A 19,441-nucleotide genomic window follows, 5' to 3' on the forward strand; every position below is an offset into this window, starting at 1 on the left:
ATTGTCACTTGTAAGCATACGCTATATTAACGCCCTCAGAAGTATGAAATTGAGTCAGACATGCAATGTTGTGTGCGTGCATGTATGTGTACATTTTTTGATCTTGATAGTCATCATCATCCACTGGACAAGACAGATCAAGGAGGTACTCAGTGGTCAAGAGTCACTGGATAGTACTGAAGGAGATGGTCCATTAGAAGAATTGGAGTTTTGGCGGGCTCGTTGTGAGGACTTGTCAGGTCTCACTAAGCAACTTGACCAGCCAGGTGTCCGGCAAGTTGTGGCAATATTACAACAAGCCAAGTCATCCTACCTTTCTCCTTTTCTGAAATTGACTAAACAGATACAGGTGGGCTTGTTATGATCCCATGTATCCTCTTTACAGTGCTGGCTATGTGTAGGATAGTTTTGCAATGGCTGAGAATTGCTTGAAATTTTTATCAACACTGAGGGCTCCTTGTACAGAGTTGTCCACTGCTAAGCCAAAGGATATTCCTAACTTATTACCAAAGCTTCTTAATATCATCAGAGTCATCTGGATGAACAGTGAGCACTATAACACAAGAGAAAAGTTAACTAGTTTGTTACGAAAGGTGCGTGCGTGCGTGCATGTGCATGTGAGCAAGCATGCGTGTGTACGTACATGTGTATACAATTATCTATTTTCTTAACAGGTTAGTCATGAAGTTATCAATCGTTGCCATAATAGCATATCTTTGGATGATATATTTTCTGGGCACGTTGAACGCAGCAAGGTCACTTTACAAGAATGTATTGACTGCTGTGAGGCATGGAAGAATACGTACACACACACAGCTCGTGTACACAGCAAATTCTCTAGTGAGAAATGGGTGTTAGACAATTCTAGTATTTTTGCTCAAGTGGATGCTTTCATGCAACGCTGTAGAGATCTATTAGAGGTCTGTGAAGGCTTGGTCCATTTCACACGCAGCTCTGAAGGCAAGAAGAAGCCTATACCATGTTTCCAAGGATGTCGAGGTCCTGAAATAGCACGCAGCTTGCGTGAAATTGAAGCCACGTTTGAGAAGCATCTTGGCAACTTAAAGGCAGTCAAGAAAGGCATATTGAATGTAAAGAACACTAGATGGCATGATGATTACAATCGATTTAGAGCTGGCATTAAAGACCTGGAGATTATGATGCAAAATGTGATCACTTCGGCATTTGAAGTAGCCACAACAGTACAGGAAGGAGTTGAATTACTGGACATTTTTGAGCAGTTCAACTCCAGAGAGGTATGTGCATGTATTGTATTACAAGTACGCATATTTCATAAAATGTATATGCAAATCCGTTGTGTTGTTTGCATAGACCATTAGAAGGGCCATAGACAGAAAGACTGTTGATCTCTACCAGATGTTTACTGAGGAGCTCAATCTTGTCAAGAAAGAGTTTGCTGGGAAGAATCCTCAACTGCCACGTTCACAACCTCGTAATGCAGGCCTGGCTACTTGGGCACGCCTGCTAAAGAGAAGGATAGATGCACCTATGAATGTATGTGTAGTGTAGTGTGTGTGTTTTCTCCATACTAAGTGGCTCAGTCAAAATTGATGTATTTTTGATGTAGCCAGTTTTCATGTATTACCTTTCATGTGTCGTTTGTACAGGCTTTGGAGAAGGCTTTCTTCTTACATCAACAAGGAATGGGAGAGGAGGCCAGATTGCAATATCTTCAGTTGGCCCAAGCATTAGAGGAATTTATAGGCAAAACATTCAACGAATGGGCAGGCACTGTTGAACGAGAGCCCACGAAACACCTCGAGATGCCTCTAATGGTTAAGAGCCACTACAAATCAGGAACAATTGATATCTGCTTTGCTAAGAATTTATTGAAACTGTTCACCGAGGCTAGTTACTGGGAAAGACTAAGATTTGAAGTACCACATTTTGCTGGCGAAGTTTATCACAAACGTGAAGAACTACGTGTATTACGAGAAAATGTTTTACTAATTGTGAGGGACTACAATCACATTGTGGGAAATCTTCTACCAGAGGAACGGTCACTGTTCCGTGAACGTATTAAATCATTAGACAAAAAGATCAGACCTGGAATGACCAAACTCACATGGGCATCTAAAGGAATTCTAGAATTCTTTGTAACAGAGTGCTGCACCCATGCCACAAAAGTGTCAGAAGTTATAAAGAACTATAAATCATCTAACCGCTCTATCGGTGGAAGTTGCCGTCAAATCAGCGAAATGTTGATGGTACAACTTGATGGACGTAAAGTTTATGAGAAAGAAGAATTTGAAGTGGAACAGATACAACACTGTACAACTGTGCACCACAGAATTAAGGACCTACATGCAGAAATCATCAAAATCATGCGGCAAACATTTGAGGTATGTATAGGGACCCGCCGATTATGCTGGCATAATAATGAACATAATAGGTGCCTGAAAGCATTGAGCATAATGCTAGCATAATAGGCAGAAAAGTTGTGCAATACTATAAATTTTTGCTTATCAAAATACATATCCCACAAAAAGATCGATATACTCTAATAGAACAGTCTGTAACTCTAATAAAATTATCAGGTAGCTGACTGTTCTATTAGAATATATCGATCTTTTCTGTGACATGCATTTTGACAAGCAAGGATTTACAGTCTGTGCTTCAACCACTTACTGCTTTCCCATAAAGTGCGAAGTTATTAGAAAAACATGAGAACTGAGGTAAAATATTGAGCATAATAGGTAAATATTGAGCATTAATTTAACATAATAGGTAAATTTTTGGGCATTGCAGCATAGCATAATGGGTAAATTAATGAGCATAATCAGCGGGTCCCTAGGTATATATGACAGTATAGTGATACTGGACAGTTAATATTTGCACGTTATTAGGTATTCAGAGGTGATGGTGGTGAAGTTCAAGGTCATTGGGTACGCTACACAGAACGTATGGATCGAATGGTGGAAGAAGCATTTAGACTGAATGTCAAGTGGTCCCTTCAGGCTTTATCTAGGGCCATTAATGGAGATGGTAAAACATCACCAAATCCTTTGTTTAAAGTTAATGTCGTCTTAAAGACCAAGGTATAGATTGTATGTTAATAGAATCTTGGGATATTTATAATGCAATTGTTTAGATTGAATTTGAACCAAATATTCAAACTGTTGCTGGCTTTATCAACAATGTATTAGCTGAGGTGATGAAGTGTGTATCAACCTTCCCTCGTCTACCAGAACTATTGAGCAAGAAAAAGCCCAACAGAATGGTAATGTTTAGTGCGTGTTATTTTCATTATAAAGTGTGTTTCTCTGTAGACTGTACATGCTGTTATTGACAGTGATGAAGAAATAAAGAAGATTAGAAGTTCAATCAATAGTGGGATTGAGAAGACAGCTGGAAAGCTACAGGAGTACCTTGGTTTATGGACAAAGTGAGGCTGTTTATGTATATCATGTGTATGTGTTTGTGGTGCGTTGTGCACAGCTATCATCCTATATGGGAGACTAAAAAGGAGGCATTCTTTCGACGCTACCGGACCCTGGATCCATCAGTAGCTCAGTTTGATGCTGACATACAAAGGTATGTAAGCTAGTGTGCACATGCATTTGTGTGTGTGTGACTATACTGCCTCATACTCCCATAGGTATGGTCCCCTAGGAGAATGGTCTAACAATGTACAGAAACAAGACACCATTAACAATGTGGAGTTTATAGTGTTGGACTGTTCTCCACTCAAATTTGCCATCTTGTCGCACTGTAATGAGTGGCAGAGCAAATTTTGTAACCTGCTGTTGGATATGGCCAGTAATAGACTCAGCTCTCTCTGTGCATACATGGAGGACAATGCTAAAAGGTGCAGTATGCAGTTTGTGGATTTTTGTAACTGTTGTAAAATATGTCATAGGCTAAAGGCACCTCCAGGAAAATTGGATCAGTTGGGAGATAGTTTGACGCTATTGGAAAGGCTGCAAAATGAGCAGCCAAAAACTGAAGCACAATTTCAACCCTTGAGTGACCAGTTTGAAATTCTGAATAAATATGAAGTACTGATTCCTGACCATGTAAGTCTGAGAAGATGGTACCTGCATGTGTACATGAAGTCAATATACCTAACAAGTTATACTCTAATAGAACATTGATGTAGAAATACTCTAATTGAACATTCGGTAAATTATACAAGACCAAATACACAGATTAAATGATATTGATATTAGTTTTCTTATAATGGTATTCTTCTTGAAAGTCCAGCTGGTGCCAGCTTTACTAACATTATTGTTTAGTATTTTTCCTAGCAATCTGATATGATGGTTACCTTACAGTATCTCGCTAATGTAGTTTTATAACTAAATCTTCTTAGATTGAGGTTTATACTGCTTGAGAGAACTATTAGCTTTGACTTGTTCTCTGCTTTGTAGTCTGTTTGCATTCGTCTGTTGTAGTATGGTTGTTTCAGTACATGGGGAATGAACACATGCTCACCTCTTTGTTTAAAAATGATTTGGTTGGGGGGTCAGGTAAATGTAGAGCAAATCCAGCAGCTGTGATGGGAGCTAGTGTACTTCTGATGAGATCTATCTGTCTGCACGTGAGTACAAATTAAAAAATGGCATCACTACTGTAGTGCTCTGTGCAAGAATGTAGGCCCCAGCTGATTATGCTAGCATAGTTTAATTAAAGCATAACAGTAACCAAAAGTATCGAGCATTATGTCAGCATAATAGGAACAATTATTTTCATACCAAAAAGAAAAGCCAATATTGAACACAGTACTGTATTTCTAACTGTTTCTTTGCTGATTAGTTCAAATTTTACAGGAATGTACTCTAATACAGCACTCACTCTAGCTACAGCAATAATAGAGCGGTTGAGCATAATAAGGCTTGATTTTATTTTGAACATGGCTGGATATAGTGTATGTTCTATTAGAGTAGTTGAGCAGAACATTATTAGTAATGTCTGAATATAGTACCATTACTACAGTTCAATAAGTGTGTTACTATATAATTCATGTTGTTAACATATTAGTGATACTGTATGTCTGGTGATCAGGTACAAAGTCAGTTTGATGGACTACATTCAGCCTGGATCTCCTTCCAACAGTGTCTCATTGACAGTGATGCCATGTTGAAGAAACACAAGGTCCATAACCTATAACCATGCTTAATGTACATATATATATATCCCATCACGTGATCCTTACAGGAGAAATTCCGGACTGGTCTCTTACACTCAGCAGAAGAGTTTAAGAAAACTGTGTCAAGCGTTGTAGATGAGTTTGAAACTCATGGACCATTTAGCCATACAATACCATGTAAACAGGTTAGCTCTCCGTATGTTTACACATAATATTAAACTGTTCTCTCTCATATACTGTCAACATGCACGCAGGCTTTGGATTACATTCACAACATTTATGCTCAAGTGGCCAATCTCAAAGTACAAGAGAGCAACATTAGGAAGGGATTGAATATCTTCAAGATTGACCAGCCTCCATCACACCTCATCTTGACACTAGAGAAAGATCTTGAACACCTTCAGGCTGTTTGGGACTTGACTAGTGAGTGGGAAGCAGCTTGGGACAGTTGGAAAAGTGGAACGTTTGGTTCGTTGGTCACTGAAGAGATGGGAATGCAGGCACAAGGAATGTTGAAGAGATTAGGAAAACTGGCTAGAGAAATAAAGGTACATTGAACACGTCAGTTTTGGATAAATATTCAATTTGTTTCGCAGGATAAGAACTGGTCAATCACTGACCATTTGAAGCAGAGGATTGATACATTTAAACGAACAATGCCTCTAATCCAAGACCTTAAGAACCCCGCCATGAGAGGCCGGCATTGGGAAAGGCTCAAAGAAGAAGTACAAAAGCCATTTGACCAAACAAGTACATATATCATTTATACATTCCTCTAACTTTCATTTCTGTCTCTTTTCTTAGGTGATGACTTTACTTTGGAGAAATTGATTGAGCTAGGACTAGATCAGTTCTCAGAGGCCATCGGAGAGATCTCTAGTGCAGCCAGCAAGGAACTGGCCATTGAACAAGCCTTGAAGGGAATAGCTGATGCTTGGGAAGTAATGGAACTTGAAATAACTCCCTACAAAGATAAAGGCCATTTCAAACTAAAGTATGAACCGTAATATTTATAATTAATTCTCCCTTACCGTATAAGCCCAAATATTTATGTGGCTCCAAAATATATTCATTGTCCAGACAAAGCATCCATGTAGCTGAGATAACCATTTTTGTCCCAAACATTAGAGGATTCATTTAAGATTGTGAGTTATATGAACTCATTGGTAACTATAGGACTACTGATGAATTCTTCCAGCAACTAGAAGACAACCAAGTGACCTTGTCTACTATGAAGGCTTCACGATATGTCAAGGCCTTTGAAAAGGAAGTGAGTCCCATGATGTTTATGTTGAGTAAAAAGACATCTTGTTGATGTCATGTTTACAAACATGTGTACTGTAATTTTCTACCTGTAGTTTAGTGTATATGTGTTTATTTATTGTAGGTAGACCAGTGGGAGCGTACACTGTCACATATTCTAGAAGTAGTCGAGATGACAATGCAAGTCCAAAGACAATGGATGTATTTAGAGGTACATACATAATTGTGAAGTGTTTATACTTACTTCAAGTAATTACGTACTTTAGAATATATTTATCGGAGAAGATATTCGACGTCAGTTACCAAAAGAATCAGCTGATTTTGATGAAGTTAATGGTAACTGGAAGAAGATAATGGCCAGGTTTAGCAAGGACCCTAATGCATTGAGAGGAACACACCACCCTGGTATGTATGATAGTGTAGTTACATCAAGTGGTATGTGAATGTGTACTTACAGGTCAGCTTGAGATGTTGAATGACATGAACAACAAACTAGAAGAAATCCAGAAATCCCTGGACATGTATTTGGAGACAAAGAGGCAGTTGTTTCCACGATTCTATTTCCTCTCCAATGATGATTTGTTGGAGATCCTGGGGCAGTCACGTAACCCAGAAGCAGTTCAGCCTCACATGAAGAAGTGTTTTGATAATATTGTCAAATTGGATCTGTCACGAATGAGGGATAAATGGGATGCTACAGCCATGAACTCTGCTGGTGGAGAAAAGGTGGACTTCCATAGTGCAATCCGCCTAGATGGCCCTGTTGAAGTATGTACATTTGTCTACTATTAATATATTTGCTGATTTCAACTTCAGATCTGGCTGAGTAAAGTGGAAGATATGATGAGGGTTACTTTGAAGAGTTTGTTGAGAGCTTGTAGAGCAGATTTGAAGAAGAATCTTAATAAGCGTGAGAAGTGGGTGAAAGAATGGCCAGGACAGGTAGAACCCTTACATATTGTCATGCATGATGTTAGTGTACTTTACTATTAGATGTTGATCACTTCAAGTCAGATACAGTGGACTGCTGATTGTGAGAAAGCTCTGGGTAGGGGAGACAAGAAAGGACTAAAGAGTTTGAAAAAGAAACAAGTATTGTCTACTATGAGTTGTTCGTATACCATACAATGTTATGTGGATTATTTTTAGAATGCAATGTTGGACAAGTTTTCTGAACTAATTCGTGGCAATCTGACAAAATTACAGCGTTCCAAGCTAGTAGCATTAGTCACCATTGAGGTATTGGGATATTGATCTACCTTGTGTATACTGATCTTATGCATGTAGGTACATTCAAGGGACATTATCGAAAAACTGCTCAAGGCTGGTATAAGCTCTCCCAATGCTTTTGAATGGATGAGCCAGTTACGATTGTACTGGGTAAGACTAGCTTGTTATTTGTTAAACAAGTCCATAAGGACTTGCAATGAATAATTGTTGTATGTCTTCAGGAAAATGATGACTGCTGTATTAGACAGACCAACACACACTTTGAGTATGGATACGAGTATCTAGGAAATTCTGGACGTCTTGTTATCACTCCATTAACAGATCGGTACTAAAATTACAAAACATGAAATCATATTATATGTCACTCCTAGTTGTTACATGACTCTGACTACTGCCCTTCATCTTCACCGAGGGGGAAGTCCCAAGGGACCAGCTGGAACTGGAAAAACTGAGACCACCAAGGATCTGGGGAAGGCCCTAGGGATGTATGTTATTGTAGTAAACTGCTCAGAAGGACTGGACTTCAAGTCTATGGGCAGGATGTTCAGTGGCTTGGCACAGGTACTGATTACAAATTTGAAATATTTTACATTTACAATGGTATCTATTTGATCATGCATAGTCTGGAGCCTGGGGTTGTTTTGATGAGTTTAACAGGATTAATATTGAAGTGCTCAGTGTTGTGGCTCAGCAGATCTTATCCATCCTTCAGGCTCTTGCTATGGAACGTAAGAGATTCATGTTTGAGGGTAGAGAAATCAACTTGAGCAAGTCTGTAGGGATTTTTATTACTATGAACCCTGGTATGTGTAGTGTTTGTGTTTGTATGTGTATAGTGTAGTGTGTGAGTGAGTGTGTGTTAAGTCGTACCTGACCTTATGTGAGTGACAAATTGTAGGATACGCTGGCAGAACTGAGCTTCCTGATAACCTAAAGAGTATGTTCCGACCAATTTCTATGATTGTTCCTGACTCTGGCTTGATTGCTGAAATCATCCTTTTCGGGGAAGGGTTCTCACAGACTAGGGTAAACAGGATAGATATTATCACATTGTTTTGTATTAGTACAATCTCTATACAGCTTCTTGCTAAGAAAGTATTCACGCTATACTCACTAGCAGTACAACAGCTATCTAAGCAAGACCATTATGATTTTGGTCTACGTGCTTTAGTATCTGTACTGAAATATGCTGGAAGAAAGAAGCGCCTTCAACCAGACATGCCTGATGAAGAGGTAATAAAATCATTTTAGTACAAGTGTTTCACTGATGTTGATTTACACATGTTTTATTGTCAGATCTTGCTGCTGGCTATGAAGGACATGAATCTGGCTAAACTGACTGCAGCTGACCTGCCTCTCTTTAATGGTATCACGTCTGACCTGTTTCCTGGTGTAGATGTCCCTCAACTAGACTACAGCACTGTAAGACTTTGTGTGTAGTGTATGTAGGTGTATGTAATTCCTTTGTTCCATTTTGATTGGTTTTATTTTCTTGTTATTTCTGTATTTCAAATCCGTGTAGATGAAAGAGGCTGTTACAAAAGAACTAAAGATTGCCAACTTACAGGCTATTCCTATCACTTACACAAAAATCATTCAGCTTTATGAGACTAAGAACTCGAGGCACGCTGTCATGATAGTTGGTCAAACTGGATCAGGAAAGTCAGTAATGTGGCAAATGCTAAAGAACACTTTAACACGACTAAAGAAAGAGAACAAAGGAACTCCTGGACAGTATAACATAGTGAAAGATTTTCCCATTAATCCAAAGGCTTTATCTCTGGGAGAATTGTATGGAGAATTTGACCTCAATACTAATGAATGGACTGATGGAGTATTATCCAGTGTAATGAGGAACACTTGTGCTGGTAGGTGTGACTTAAAAGCAGGCCAATTATGTGTATAAATAGAAGTCCAAGTGGTCGTTTTACTTACATCAAAATTGTAGTCACAATGCATATACCAATGTTTCTTGTGTATATGCAGATGAGAAGCCTGATGAAAAGTGGTTGGTGTTTGATGCTCCAGTGGACACTCTATGGATAGAGTCCATGAACTCTGTTATGGATGACAATAAAGTACTCACACTGATCAATGGAGAACGTATCTCGATGCCTCCCCAAGTTAGTATCTAATTACCCTATGTACTGGATGAATAGTAAAACATACTTGAGATCTACAAAATTTCTTTTGTAATACATTCTATACCCTGGAATGTCGAGAGTTTCTAAATTCCATTAATTTCTATTGTTTTATTTAAGACTAGATTTTGTTAACAAACAGGTTTGGTGACTAATTGATTTTATTTCCAGGTGTCACTGTTGTTTGAAGTGGAGGATTTGGCAGTTGCCTCACCAGCTACAGTCAGTAGATCAGGTATGGTGTACAGTGATACATTAGACTTGGGCTGGCAACCTTATGTCAACTCCTGGCTACAACAAAGACAAGATAAGGTGATGTACAGATTCCATACTGAGTTGATGTCATCGCAGTTTTATCTTTCAGCAATTGGTTGACATCCTTCAGAAACTGTTTGATAAATTTGTGACTAAAGTATTAGAGTTCAAACAAAAGCATTGCAAAGAGCTGGTATCCACAGACCAACTAAATTCTGTAGTATCTCTGTGTAAGTTATTTGAAACTCTAGCCACTGCTGAGAATGGGGTAGGCTGTATGTATTTCACTTATTTGAGTATATTTCAAATATGATGTGGTACAGGTAAATCCTGATGATGTGGAGAATTACCCCAGGATGGTTGAAATGTGGTTCTTGTTTTCTTTGATTTGGTCAGTGTGTGCTAGTGTGGATGAAGATGGGCGTAAGAAAATTGATACTTTCTTGAGAGAAATGGAAAGCCAGTTCCCAGCAAAGGTGAGAAATATTTGTAAATGTTTACAATAGGGAAAATTTTCATCTTCCATACAGGATACTGCTTATGAGTACTTTGTTGACGTAAAAAACCGAACATGGACTCTGTGGGAGGAGAAACTAAGATCTGGCTGGAGATACCAACCAAAGTAAATTTCAGCTAAAATTGTAGCCTCTTCTTGAAATATAGCTATAGTATGTGCATCATAAAGGGCTGCCATATCATCGGTTTACTATCTTTTTTCTTTTCTTTTTATCAAACAGAATTGTAGGCTAGCCAGAGTATATCATTTTTCATTGTTGTTCAGTAGTTATAGTTACAGACAAGATGCCACATTAAGATGTTTCTATGCAGGTGGCCATAGTACACACAAGTTGATAGCTGCCATTAAAATCAGACTAATGATTTGTACCTTTCTATACATTAACCAATCCAAACATGATGAACACCCATCTAATTGTATGACCATACACAAGTATAAACATTTAAAAATTTCAGTTGCTTAGCAACTGTTAATGTACATCAATATATTTTCCAATAGTTTGCCATTCTACAAGATTATGGTACCTACAGTGGACACAGTTCGGTACGACTTTCTGGTCCACAGTTTAGTGTTGGCTGGCGATCCTGTTTTACTGGTTGGACCTGTCGGTACTGGTAAGACATCTGTGGCACAGACTGTCCTTCAGAAATTGGACAATACTGTATTTTCTGTCCTCACCATCAATTTGTCAGCTCAGGTAATTTTTATATCTTGAAATGTTCTGTACTTTGTGTTGTTTTAATTTAGACATCTTCCAATAATGTTCAAGATATTATTGAGGGAAAAGTAGAAAAGAGAACAAAGGGTGTGTCTGTCTGTCTGTCTGTAGCATGCATTATACCAATTGCATATTATGTGGATCAAATTTAATGTGCTTTAGGAGTGTACGTTCCAATTGGTGGAAAGAAGTTGGTCACATTTATGGATGATTTTAACATGCCAGCTAAGGATACATTTGGTTCCCAGCCACCCCTAGAGTTGATAAGACAGTGGATTGACTATGGCTTTTGGTATGATAGGCTCAAACAGACTATCAAACAAGTCAAGGTAAAGGAAATATGTCAGTGCATGGCCTGTTTTGTATACTGCCAGTCCTTCATCGTTTGTTTTCTGTAATAAAAGCATCCAAAAAAAGTTTTTATAAAGAAAAAATGATACACTGTGTTGGCTGTGAGTCGAACCCACTTCTATTACTTGGTAGGCAGAAATGCTGACCATTATACCACCAGTGCTAATGTTTTTGGGGATTTATATTTTGTGTAATATGTTTATTTAGTAACTATATGCTGTGTCGTTAGGTGTGGTAGTGTTTGGGTTGACAAGGTACATTTTAACTACTTCCTAATTATATACAGTTGCTTATTTTTAATTGCAAAATTCATACTACAGTCCATGTAAATGTTGTGTTGTTTACGATCAGTTTTTAAAGAGCACGTTGCTGTCTTCCTGCCAGCCTTACCATATCAAAAATGGCAGGTCTATATTAAAGAACACAAGATCTTACTTCAAAGTGCATACCTCTCCCAGTGTATATAGTATTGTCTTTCATTTTCTTTGATTACTTCCTCTACTTTCTGTGATAATTTATCTAACACACTCCATCTTTGCAAGGGATTTCTTTAGCTGTATAATGGCCTCCCTGAATTATGTACAATACTCATATTTCATAGTCCAATTTACACATTGCATGTGTGTAGCAGCAGCATGCGTGTTAGTTTCACACGTGCAGATTACGCACATGCTAAGGAGGAAATGTATATATTCATTGTATTACTGCCGCACAAGTGACACCTGCATTAATTTACACACGCACGGAACTAGTGACCAAAATATATTGCAGTGTAATTAGTATTATATTCAAATAGATGACAGTGACAAGTAAGCCATATTCACAACTATAATTTAGTGATCATATTATATGTTAAGTTCCAGGTACCCCAAAATGGTTTAATTTAACCAAAAAGGCAGCTTCATTAGATCACAGCAACACACACAATCATGTGTATTGCCATTATTGCATGCACTCATTTCATTATTACCAATAATACTCATATTGCCAGTTATGTTAGCATGAGTCACTGATAATAAACCTCCTAAGTTCAAGCATGTTGTATTGCTTTAGTACCTAGTATGTTGAGTAGTTCACACTCTTTCACTATCTTACAATTGCACACTTATATAAAGTATTCCAATACATTCTCGTAATATTTTGTGTGTGGCTGGTATGTATTAACGTATACCCTCCAAGTGCCTTTAAGCAACAACTCGTCTAATATAATTATGCATGAAAAGCCATCAAAGATCTTCAGCCAGGTGTGCAATTCTAGCTAAGAAAAGGCTTACTTGGAAGTGCATTAAATATTTCTGTAATTTACCTTGTGTAATCTGTATATGTTTACAAGTACTTTATGATGTACACACAGACATAGTGTCATGTACGCTGACCAGTTTTACTCAATGTCACAGTACCTAGTCAGACGTCTGTAGCTCTACAGATCAATGTAGTACTACAAGCAAAATTGTGTTGCAATGGTCAAGAAATTAGACAGTATCATAGGCAGATACCATAGTTTGAGTAAATCATCAGTATATTGCTCGGCGCTAACTTACTCTATCATTATTTCCTATAGGGAATGTATTTAGTGGCCTCGATGGGTCCACCTGGTGGAGGTAGGATGGTAATATCCCGACGGTTGCAAAGCAGATTCAATCTCATCAATATGACCTTCCCACAAGTAAGCACTCAAGAAATTTTATCTGCGTTTGTAATTCCATTCTCTTATGTCAGGAGAGTCAAATTAAACGAATTTTTGGTACAATGATTAACCAAAAGTTACAAGACTTTGAAGAAGATGTGAAGCCATTAGGTGACAAAATGACGCAGGTAAATTCAGGTTTGTTACATTGTTATGTTTAAAGTGTTTTCTTTTGTTTCAGGCTACAATTGATATTTACAATTTTATCAGCACCCGTATGTTGCCAACCCCTACAAAAATACACTATCTATTCAACTTGAGAGACATTTCTAAAGTAATATGAGACTATTTGGTATTTACAAATATACTATTATTTCTGTTAGGTATTTCAAGGTCTGTTACGTGCCCATCGAGATTACCATGACACTCAGCAAGGAATGGCACGTCTTTGGCTCCATGAAGTTTGTCGTGTGTTTTCTGATAGACTAGTGGGTGAAAAGGATCATGAAACTTTTTCAAACTTGATCAGTGACAAGCTTGGAAGTTTGTTTGACATGTCTTTTAACAACCTATGCCCTAGCAAGATGTTACCAGTGTTTGGTAAGTGTGCATGTATATGCATCAGTGCATGCATGTGGTATATATGAAAATGCTATATTATATGCATGTTCTAATGCTGTAAAATATGAATAATGATATAATGTAGTGTGTGGTGGTATTGTTTTGCAAGTATATATTATTCATGTTTAGGATATTCATCACAATATATTATATCTTAGGGGATTTTATGAAGGAAGAGAAGCCAGTTTACGAGGATATCACTGATTTTAAAAAGCTAAAATCATTCATGGAAAACAACCTTGAGGATTATAACAATGAACCAGGATACATTGCCATGGACCTAGTACTGTTCAGAGATGCCATAGAACATGGTACAATACAACAACATCTACTTGTATACTGTTGTTACCGTTTGTTTACTGCTTAGTTACACGTATCGTCCGTGTTATTCGACAACCAAGGGGCAACATGTTACTGGTTGGTATTGGTGGTAGTGGAAGGCAGAGTTTGTCAAGACTGGGGGCCTACATTATTGGTTATCAGGTGTTCCAGATTGAGATCACCAGACACTATCGACTACAGGAATTTAGAGAAGGTATATATTCATAAAACTCAATTACATATTTGTATTTTAGTGTTATTTTATTTGTGTAAAGATTTGCGGAAGCTTTACTGGAAGGCTGGTGTGGATAACAAGCCAACTGTATTCCTGTTCACTGATACTCAAGTAGTGGATGAATCTTTTCTTGAGGACATTAACAATATTTTGAGCAGTGGAGAGGTCCCCAATTTATATGGCCCAGAAGATTTTGAAGAAGTATGTAAATTGTACACACATTAAATTGTTTAGTGTAACAAACATGTAAACATGGTGTGCGTGTTGTGGGTGTATCTATGTATGTGTGTACGTGTAGCTCCTGTAGCATAGTAGCAATTCCAGTTGTCTTAAATGGTCTTGAGTATGTAATGCTATACATTGTCTATTGATCAAGTAAAAACTTTTTTACCGTACTCACATGTATCATGTATTAGGTGAAGAATGGTTTACATGATGCTGCAAAGAAAGATGGAATTCATGAGAGTCCAGAGTCATTGTTTAACTACTTGATTGACAGAGTTCGTAGTAATTTACATATTATTCTTTGCATGAGTCCAGTTGGAGACCCCTTCAGGTAAGACCACTAGGTTATTCTTACACTGATCTCTTCTATGTAACTAATATAGAAATCGTCTTCGTATGTATCCTGCCTTTGTTAACTGTACTACCATCGACTGGTTCACTGAGTGGCCCAAAGATGCACTATTGGAGGTAGCTGAGAAGTATTTAGAAGAAGTAACATTTGAGGGTGAATCAGATGCAGTAATAGAGGTATCGTAAACTTTGCTTGCAGCAATCTTTTTACTGCCAACTCCCTTTTAGATCAGGCAAAATGTTGCCACAATCTTTATGACAATTCATCGTTCAGTTATGGATATGTCAAAACAGATGTTGTTTGAGATGAAGCGACATAACTATGTCACTCCAACTAACTATCTTGAGTTGGTCAGTGGTTATAAGGGATTACTGGATGGCAAGAGGAAGGAACTTGGTGATAGTGCACTCAAACTGCGTAATGGATTATTTAAAATTGATGAAACTAGAGAAAAGGTAATGACCCATAAATATAGAGCATGTACTGTATACCGACACTTGTTACACATCAGTACATGTTTTGTTATTTTATGAATAAATTGTTTAGGTGGAAAAGATGACAATAGAGTTGGAAGAAGCCCGAGTAAAGGTTGCTCAGTTTCAGAAGCAATGTGAGGAATATTTGGTTGTGATTGTGCAACAGAAGATGGACGCAGATGAACAGCAGAAAGTAAAGTCCTTTAATTACTACCAGCTTGTTAATATAACATGTACGTTGATTGTGCTTGTAGAATGTCGCTGCTAGAAGTGAAAAGATTGCCGAGGAAGAAGCAAAGTGTTTAGCAATAGCAGAAACAGCTAAACATGAACTTGATGAAGCATTACCAGCCTTACAAGAAGCAACAAAGGTATATAACAATTAAAATCCACTGACAATAACAAGAGAGATTTTATCAATAGGCTTTAGAGGCACTTAGCAAGAAGGACCTTCAGGAAATCAAGTCATACACTAAACCACCTGACCTGGTAGAGATGGTGATGAGAGCTGTGATGATATTGAGACTCTCAGAGCCAACATGGGCTGAAGCCAAACGACAATTGGGTAAGTTGAGTCATCACTTTTGCCACATGTTTACAAATATCTTGTTAGTAGTAATATTGTTTGTATATACGTAGCACAATGTACAATGGTAAAAGATGCTTCATCATTAGCTGGCTTAGTGATTATGTTCCTTTAGACTGTGGTTCTTGGTAATGATTTTCTTGCAGTTTAGAGTTGTAGTTTTAAAACTAAGCGTGCACCCATACCTGATAGTGTATCTGTACAAATCTCTTGGTCCTGAAGTGTAGCCATGAGTACTGGAAGAAAACCGACATTTAAATGGCCGAGAAGACATTTTTTTGTGTGCATTAATTATCATTTGTTGTGAATTCCATAGTAACCAATTCAAACTTAAGTATGTTGATAAAGGTTACTATTAATTAAATAAATGAATTGGCAATTAGCAAACTAGACACCTTAAGTTTTATGAAGTAGCACAAGTTTTTATATGACAGACTCATACCAATATTTATGTAATTCTTACTCATAATTGTGTAACTCTCCCACTCATAATTGTGTAACTCTCCCACTCATAATTGTGTAACTCTCCCACTCATAATTGTGTAATTCTCGCTTAAAGGTGATGCTACATTTATCAACCAACTGGTGGATTTTGATAAGGAGAACATGTCTGATAAAGTATTAAAGAAGATAGGTACCTATGTCAATAGTCCTGACTTTAAACCTGACTTGGTCGGTCGTGTGTCTGGTGCTGCTAAGTCACTGTGTATGTGGGTCAGAGCAATGGAGGTCTATGGTAGAATATTCCGTGTTGTAGAGCCTAAGAGAAAGGTATTTAATTTGTTAAGATTTTGTATGTATATGTTACCATGCTGATTTTTAGCGCTTGGAAGAAGCTAATCGTAGGCTAGCAGAGAAACAGAAGATACTTACTGAAGCAAAGGAAAGATTAAAGGAGGTGTGTAGTGTGTGAGCACTTGGATGCTTGTATGCGTGTGTCATTATGGATCTCATACAGATTGAGGACAAGCTTAATGACCTCAAGAAGCAGTATGATGACAAACTAGCCCAAAAGGAAGAACTACAAAGACAAGCAGAACTCACAGAGCTTAAACTAGACAGAGCTGGCAAGCTAGTAACAGGATTAGCAGGTGAAAGAGTAAGATGGGAGGAAACAGTCAAGGTATGGACACCATTGTATTGTTAATCTCATAATACAGGATATGTAACAGCAACTAGAGGAAAGCATCAGTTATTTACCAGGGGACTGTTTGGTAGCTGCAGCCTTCCTGTCTTATGCTGGACCCTTCCTATCTCAGTATCGTGATGAGATGGTGCAGAAGACATGGCTTAAAATGGTATAATGTAATTGTGTGTGTGTGTGCTTTGTGGATATTAACAATTAGTTTGTTTTCTATCTTGCTTCCTTTGGACTTATGAAGAATCAATATATCACCCAATAAAACTGATTATAGGTCCCAGACCAACAAGGAAACCACTATAATAAAGTTACCCTGTCTAAACTGGCCTTGGAAATAGATAAGATTTCACTGCATGTATCTTGTGCAAAAGTACTTTGTCAAGTTTGCAGTGCATACATCTTGCCTATGTTGTAGTGGTCATGACCATATGTGATTCTTTGTGATTTTCCTTGTGTAAATTTGGTAATGTAAGTCATGTTGAATGATCTTGCAGCTGTGTGAGAAGGATGGTTTTTTATTTTTAAGGAAACCTTATGGTTAACACACGAAACCATTGACATGCTACTCACTCACAGGTTGACACCTTTTGTGCTGCAAGTAAAAAGAAATGGTGGGAGACAAAAGAGAAGTATTCCATGATGCCATGTTGTTCATGATCCATGCATTGTACCGCCTACCAAAATGCACATGTCGGGCCAAAATAACGTCTGACTATAAAAATCAAGCCATTAGCTATATACATATTATTGAGGTTGAAGGCAACAGTCAGCCAATCATAAAATTCCAAAGAAGAAAAATTAAAGTATGTAGAAACTTATTGGAAGCATTGCAGCTCAGTAGGCACATTTGTCTGGCTTGTCATATGTAATTTTCTTACAAATCAGTCTTTCATCATGGAGAACACTAACCCTCAAAGTATCATCTACAATTTAATAGCTGGAACAAGGTTATTTCCCAAGGACTGCCTGGTTGTGGTTACTTAATGATCAACATTTGTATGTGTTGTGCCAACCATTGTGGGGGACCATGCTACGATGTGCTTCAAAGTTGTTGCCTAAAGCCAGGTGCCTATATATCATCTAAATTAGTTGTACGCCTGAGGGCATTAAGCTATTTAACACTGTTTAGCACAGTAACTGCATGTGAGACTTACTCAGACATTGTAACCACGCACCATTGGATTTGTAAATAACTTTCCTAGTTCCATTAGACTGAGTGTCTAGTTATTGTTTAGAAGCCCTACACCACTTGTTACATATATAATACAGCTCACTGGTTATTGTGTAGAAGGGAAAAGGATGACACTTTTCAGCCCACTGGTTATTGTGTAGAAGGGAAAAGGATGTACACTTTTATGTCTTTGTTTGTAATAATAATTCTCCGTGTATGTACCTTCTGTAAGACCCTTACGTTTGATTGTATATATGTATCCTGGTAATACTCTAGTGGTATTTGTTGAATAACTATTTATAGATTTTTGATTACCATTCAAAGTGTGCATAGTGCGCACAATCGTAATACTGACTGATGTTACACATGCATATGGGAGATGTACCTAAATAGTGCATGCATATAGAATGCTTCCTTTTGTTTCAATTACTATCCCAAAACTTGCAAGAAATCTAAAAGCTTTTTGTAGCTGCTCAAGTGTACAAGTATCTGGTGGACTGTCCTGTAATTCAAAGACTACACCCACTGCTGACAAATATGTAGCTTGATATTACCAAGAGTATATAATAGAAACCAAGAGTGTCAAACGGTGTATTAGCCCATGTTTAATGATTATGTAAAATAACGCGTAATTGTTCGTTTACGCAAAATGATAAATTGAAATGTGTATGTAGCAACGGGTCTTAAATTTGTTCATCAGTTTTCCGTGTTATTCAACCAAGTATTCAACAGTTATTGTACAAGGAAAGTGTAGTAAGGACCCAAGATAACTCCAGCTCGCTAAAAAAAATGGTTGCACAAACGAGTGTGCTTCCACACTTTCAAATCCGCGTGGCAGTGCCAGAAACTTTAATGTTAGCCATTTCCCTTTAACGTTATCGTATTTTATTGGCTGAATTGGGCTAAACACAGCAACCCTTAATGGCAATATGAACTGAAATATCCATGTTACTTCATGCAATCGTTAATCACGAGGTAATACGCCCGCTCAGTAGTCTTGTTCTGTTGATATTACGTGTGCTTTATGTGGTATTCAAAAAAACCTGGAAAATGTGAAATTGTGAATGTCTTAGTAATACATGTTGCTGTACTGTGGACTAG

The 19,441-nt window shown here is 37.7% G+C and overlaps 1 protein-coding gene across 1 annotated transcript in view; it reads left to right on the forward strand.

Annotated features, from left to right (window-relative positions):
- Window positions 1-19,441, forward strand: part of LOC136239988 (dynein axonemal heavy chain 2-like) — a 31,882-nt gene that overhangs the window by 838 nt on the left and 11,603 nt on the right. Inside the window, exons 4-59 of the mRNA XM_066030779.1 lie at window positions 111-349; window positions 402-593; window positions 675-1,256; window positions 1,333-1,515; window positions 1,629-2,363; window positions 2,868-3,059; window positions 3,113-3,241; window positions 3,291-3,406; window positions 3,460-3,555; window positions 3,620-3,829; window positions 3,881-4,037; window positions 5,026-5,115; window positions 5,179-5,295; window positions 5,365-5,658; window positions 5,707-5,860; window positions 5,915-6,104; window positions 6,287-6,380; window positions 6,498-6,584; window positions 6,640-6,778; window positions 6,831-7,141; window positions 7,190-7,315; window positions 7,367-7,465; window positions 7,523-7,612; window positions 7,661-7,753; window positions 7,825-7,928; window positions 7,975-8,164; window positions 8,226-8,406; window positions 8,502-8,629; window positions 8,684-8,836; window positions 8,900-9,025; window positions 9,126-9,471; window positions 9,590-9,726; window positions 9,916-10,056; window positions 10,109-10,267; window positions 10,323-10,475; window positions 10,530-10,621; window positions 11,015-11,213; window positions 11,264-11,321; window positions 11,397-11,563; window positions 13,147-13,251; window positions 13,305-13,400; window positions 13,454-13,546; window positions 13,596-13,812; window positions 13,992-14,144; window positions 14,201-14,368; window positions 14,430-14,590; window positions 14,806-14,945; window positions 14,998-15,142; window positions 15,194-15,421; window positions 15,513-15,635; window positions 15,697-15,813; window positions 15,866-16,007; window positions 16,588-16,799; window positions 16,852-16,926; window positions 16,987-17,151; window positions 17,201-17,326. Of these exons, the coding sequence (XP_065886851.1) occupies window positions 111-349; window positions 402-593; window positions 675-1,256; window positions 1,333-1,515; window positions 1,629-2,363; window positions 2,868-3,059; window positions 3,113-3,241; window positions 3,291-3,406; window positions 3,460-3,555; window positions 3,620-3,829; window positions 3,881-4,037; window positions 5,026-5,115; window positions 5,179-5,295; window positions 5,365-5,658; window positions 5,707-5,860; window positions 5,915-6,104; window positions 6,287-6,380; window positions 6,498-6,584; window positions 6,640-6,778; window positions 6,831-7,141; window positions 7,190-7,315; window positions 7,367-7,465; window positions 7,523-7,612; window positions 7,661-7,753; window positions 7,825-7,928; window positions 7,975-8,164; window positions 8,226-8,406; window positions 8,502-8,629; window positions 8,684-8,836; window positions 8,900-9,025; window positions 9,126-9,471; window positions 9,590-9,726; window positions 9,916-10,056; window positions 10,109-10,267; window positions 10,323-10,475; window positions 10,530-10,621; window positions 11,015-11,213; window positions 11,264-11,321; window positions 11,397-11,563; window positions 13,147-13,251; window positions 13,305-13,400; window positions 13,454-13,546; window positions 13,596-13,812; window positions 13,992-14,144; window positions 14,201-14,368; window positions 14,430-14,590; window positions 14,806-14,945; window positions 14,998-15,142; window positions 15,194-15,421; window positions 15,513-15,635; window positions 15,697-15,813; window positions 15,866-16,007; window positions 16,588-16,799; window positions 16,852-16,926; window positions 16,987-17,151; window positions 17,201-17,326 (9,515 nt within the window). The remainder of the gene's footprint in view (window positions 1-110; window positions 350-401; window positions 594-674; window positions 1,257-1,332; window positions 1,516-1,628; window positions 2,364-2,867; window positions 3,060-3,112; window positions 3,242-3,290; window positions 3,407-3,459; window positions 3,556-3,619; window positions 3,830-3,880; window positions 4,038-5,025; window positions 5,116-5,178; window positions 5,296-5,364; window positions 5,659-5,706; window positions 5,861-5,914; window positions 6,105-6,286; window positions 6,381-6,497; window positions 6,585-6,639; window positions 6,779-6,830; window positions 7,142-7,189; window positions 7,316-7,366; window positions 7,466-7,522; window positions 7,613-7,660; window positions 7,754-7,824; window positions 7,929-7,974; window positions 8,165-8,225; window positions 8,407-8,501; window positions 8,630-8,683; window positions 8,837-8,899; window positions 9,026-9,125; window positions 9,472-9,589; window positions 9,727-9,915; window positions 10,057-10,108; window positions 10,268-10,322; window positions 10,476-10,529; window positions 10,622-11,014; window positions 11,214-11,263; window positions 11,322-11,396; window positions 11,564-13,146; window positions 13,252-13,304; window positions 13,401-13,453; window positions 13,547-13,595; window positions 13,813-13,991; window positions 14,145-14,200; window positions 14,369-14,429; window positions 14,591-14,805; window positions 14,946-14,997; window positions 15,143-15,193; window positions 15,422-15,512; window positions 15,636-15,696; window positions 15,814-15,865; window positions 16,008-16,587; window positions 16,800-16,851; window positions 16,927-16,986; window positions 17,152-17,200; window positions 17,327-19,441) is intronic.

The sequence above is a fragment of the Dysidea avara genome, chromosome 12, assembly GCF_963678975.1.
Source record: "Dysidea avara chromosome 12, odDysAvar1.4, whole genome shotgun sequence".
Classification (NCBI taxonomy): domain Eukaryota; kingdom Metazoa; phylum Porifera; class Demospongiae; order Dictyoceratida; family Dysideidae; genus Dysidea; species Dysidea avara.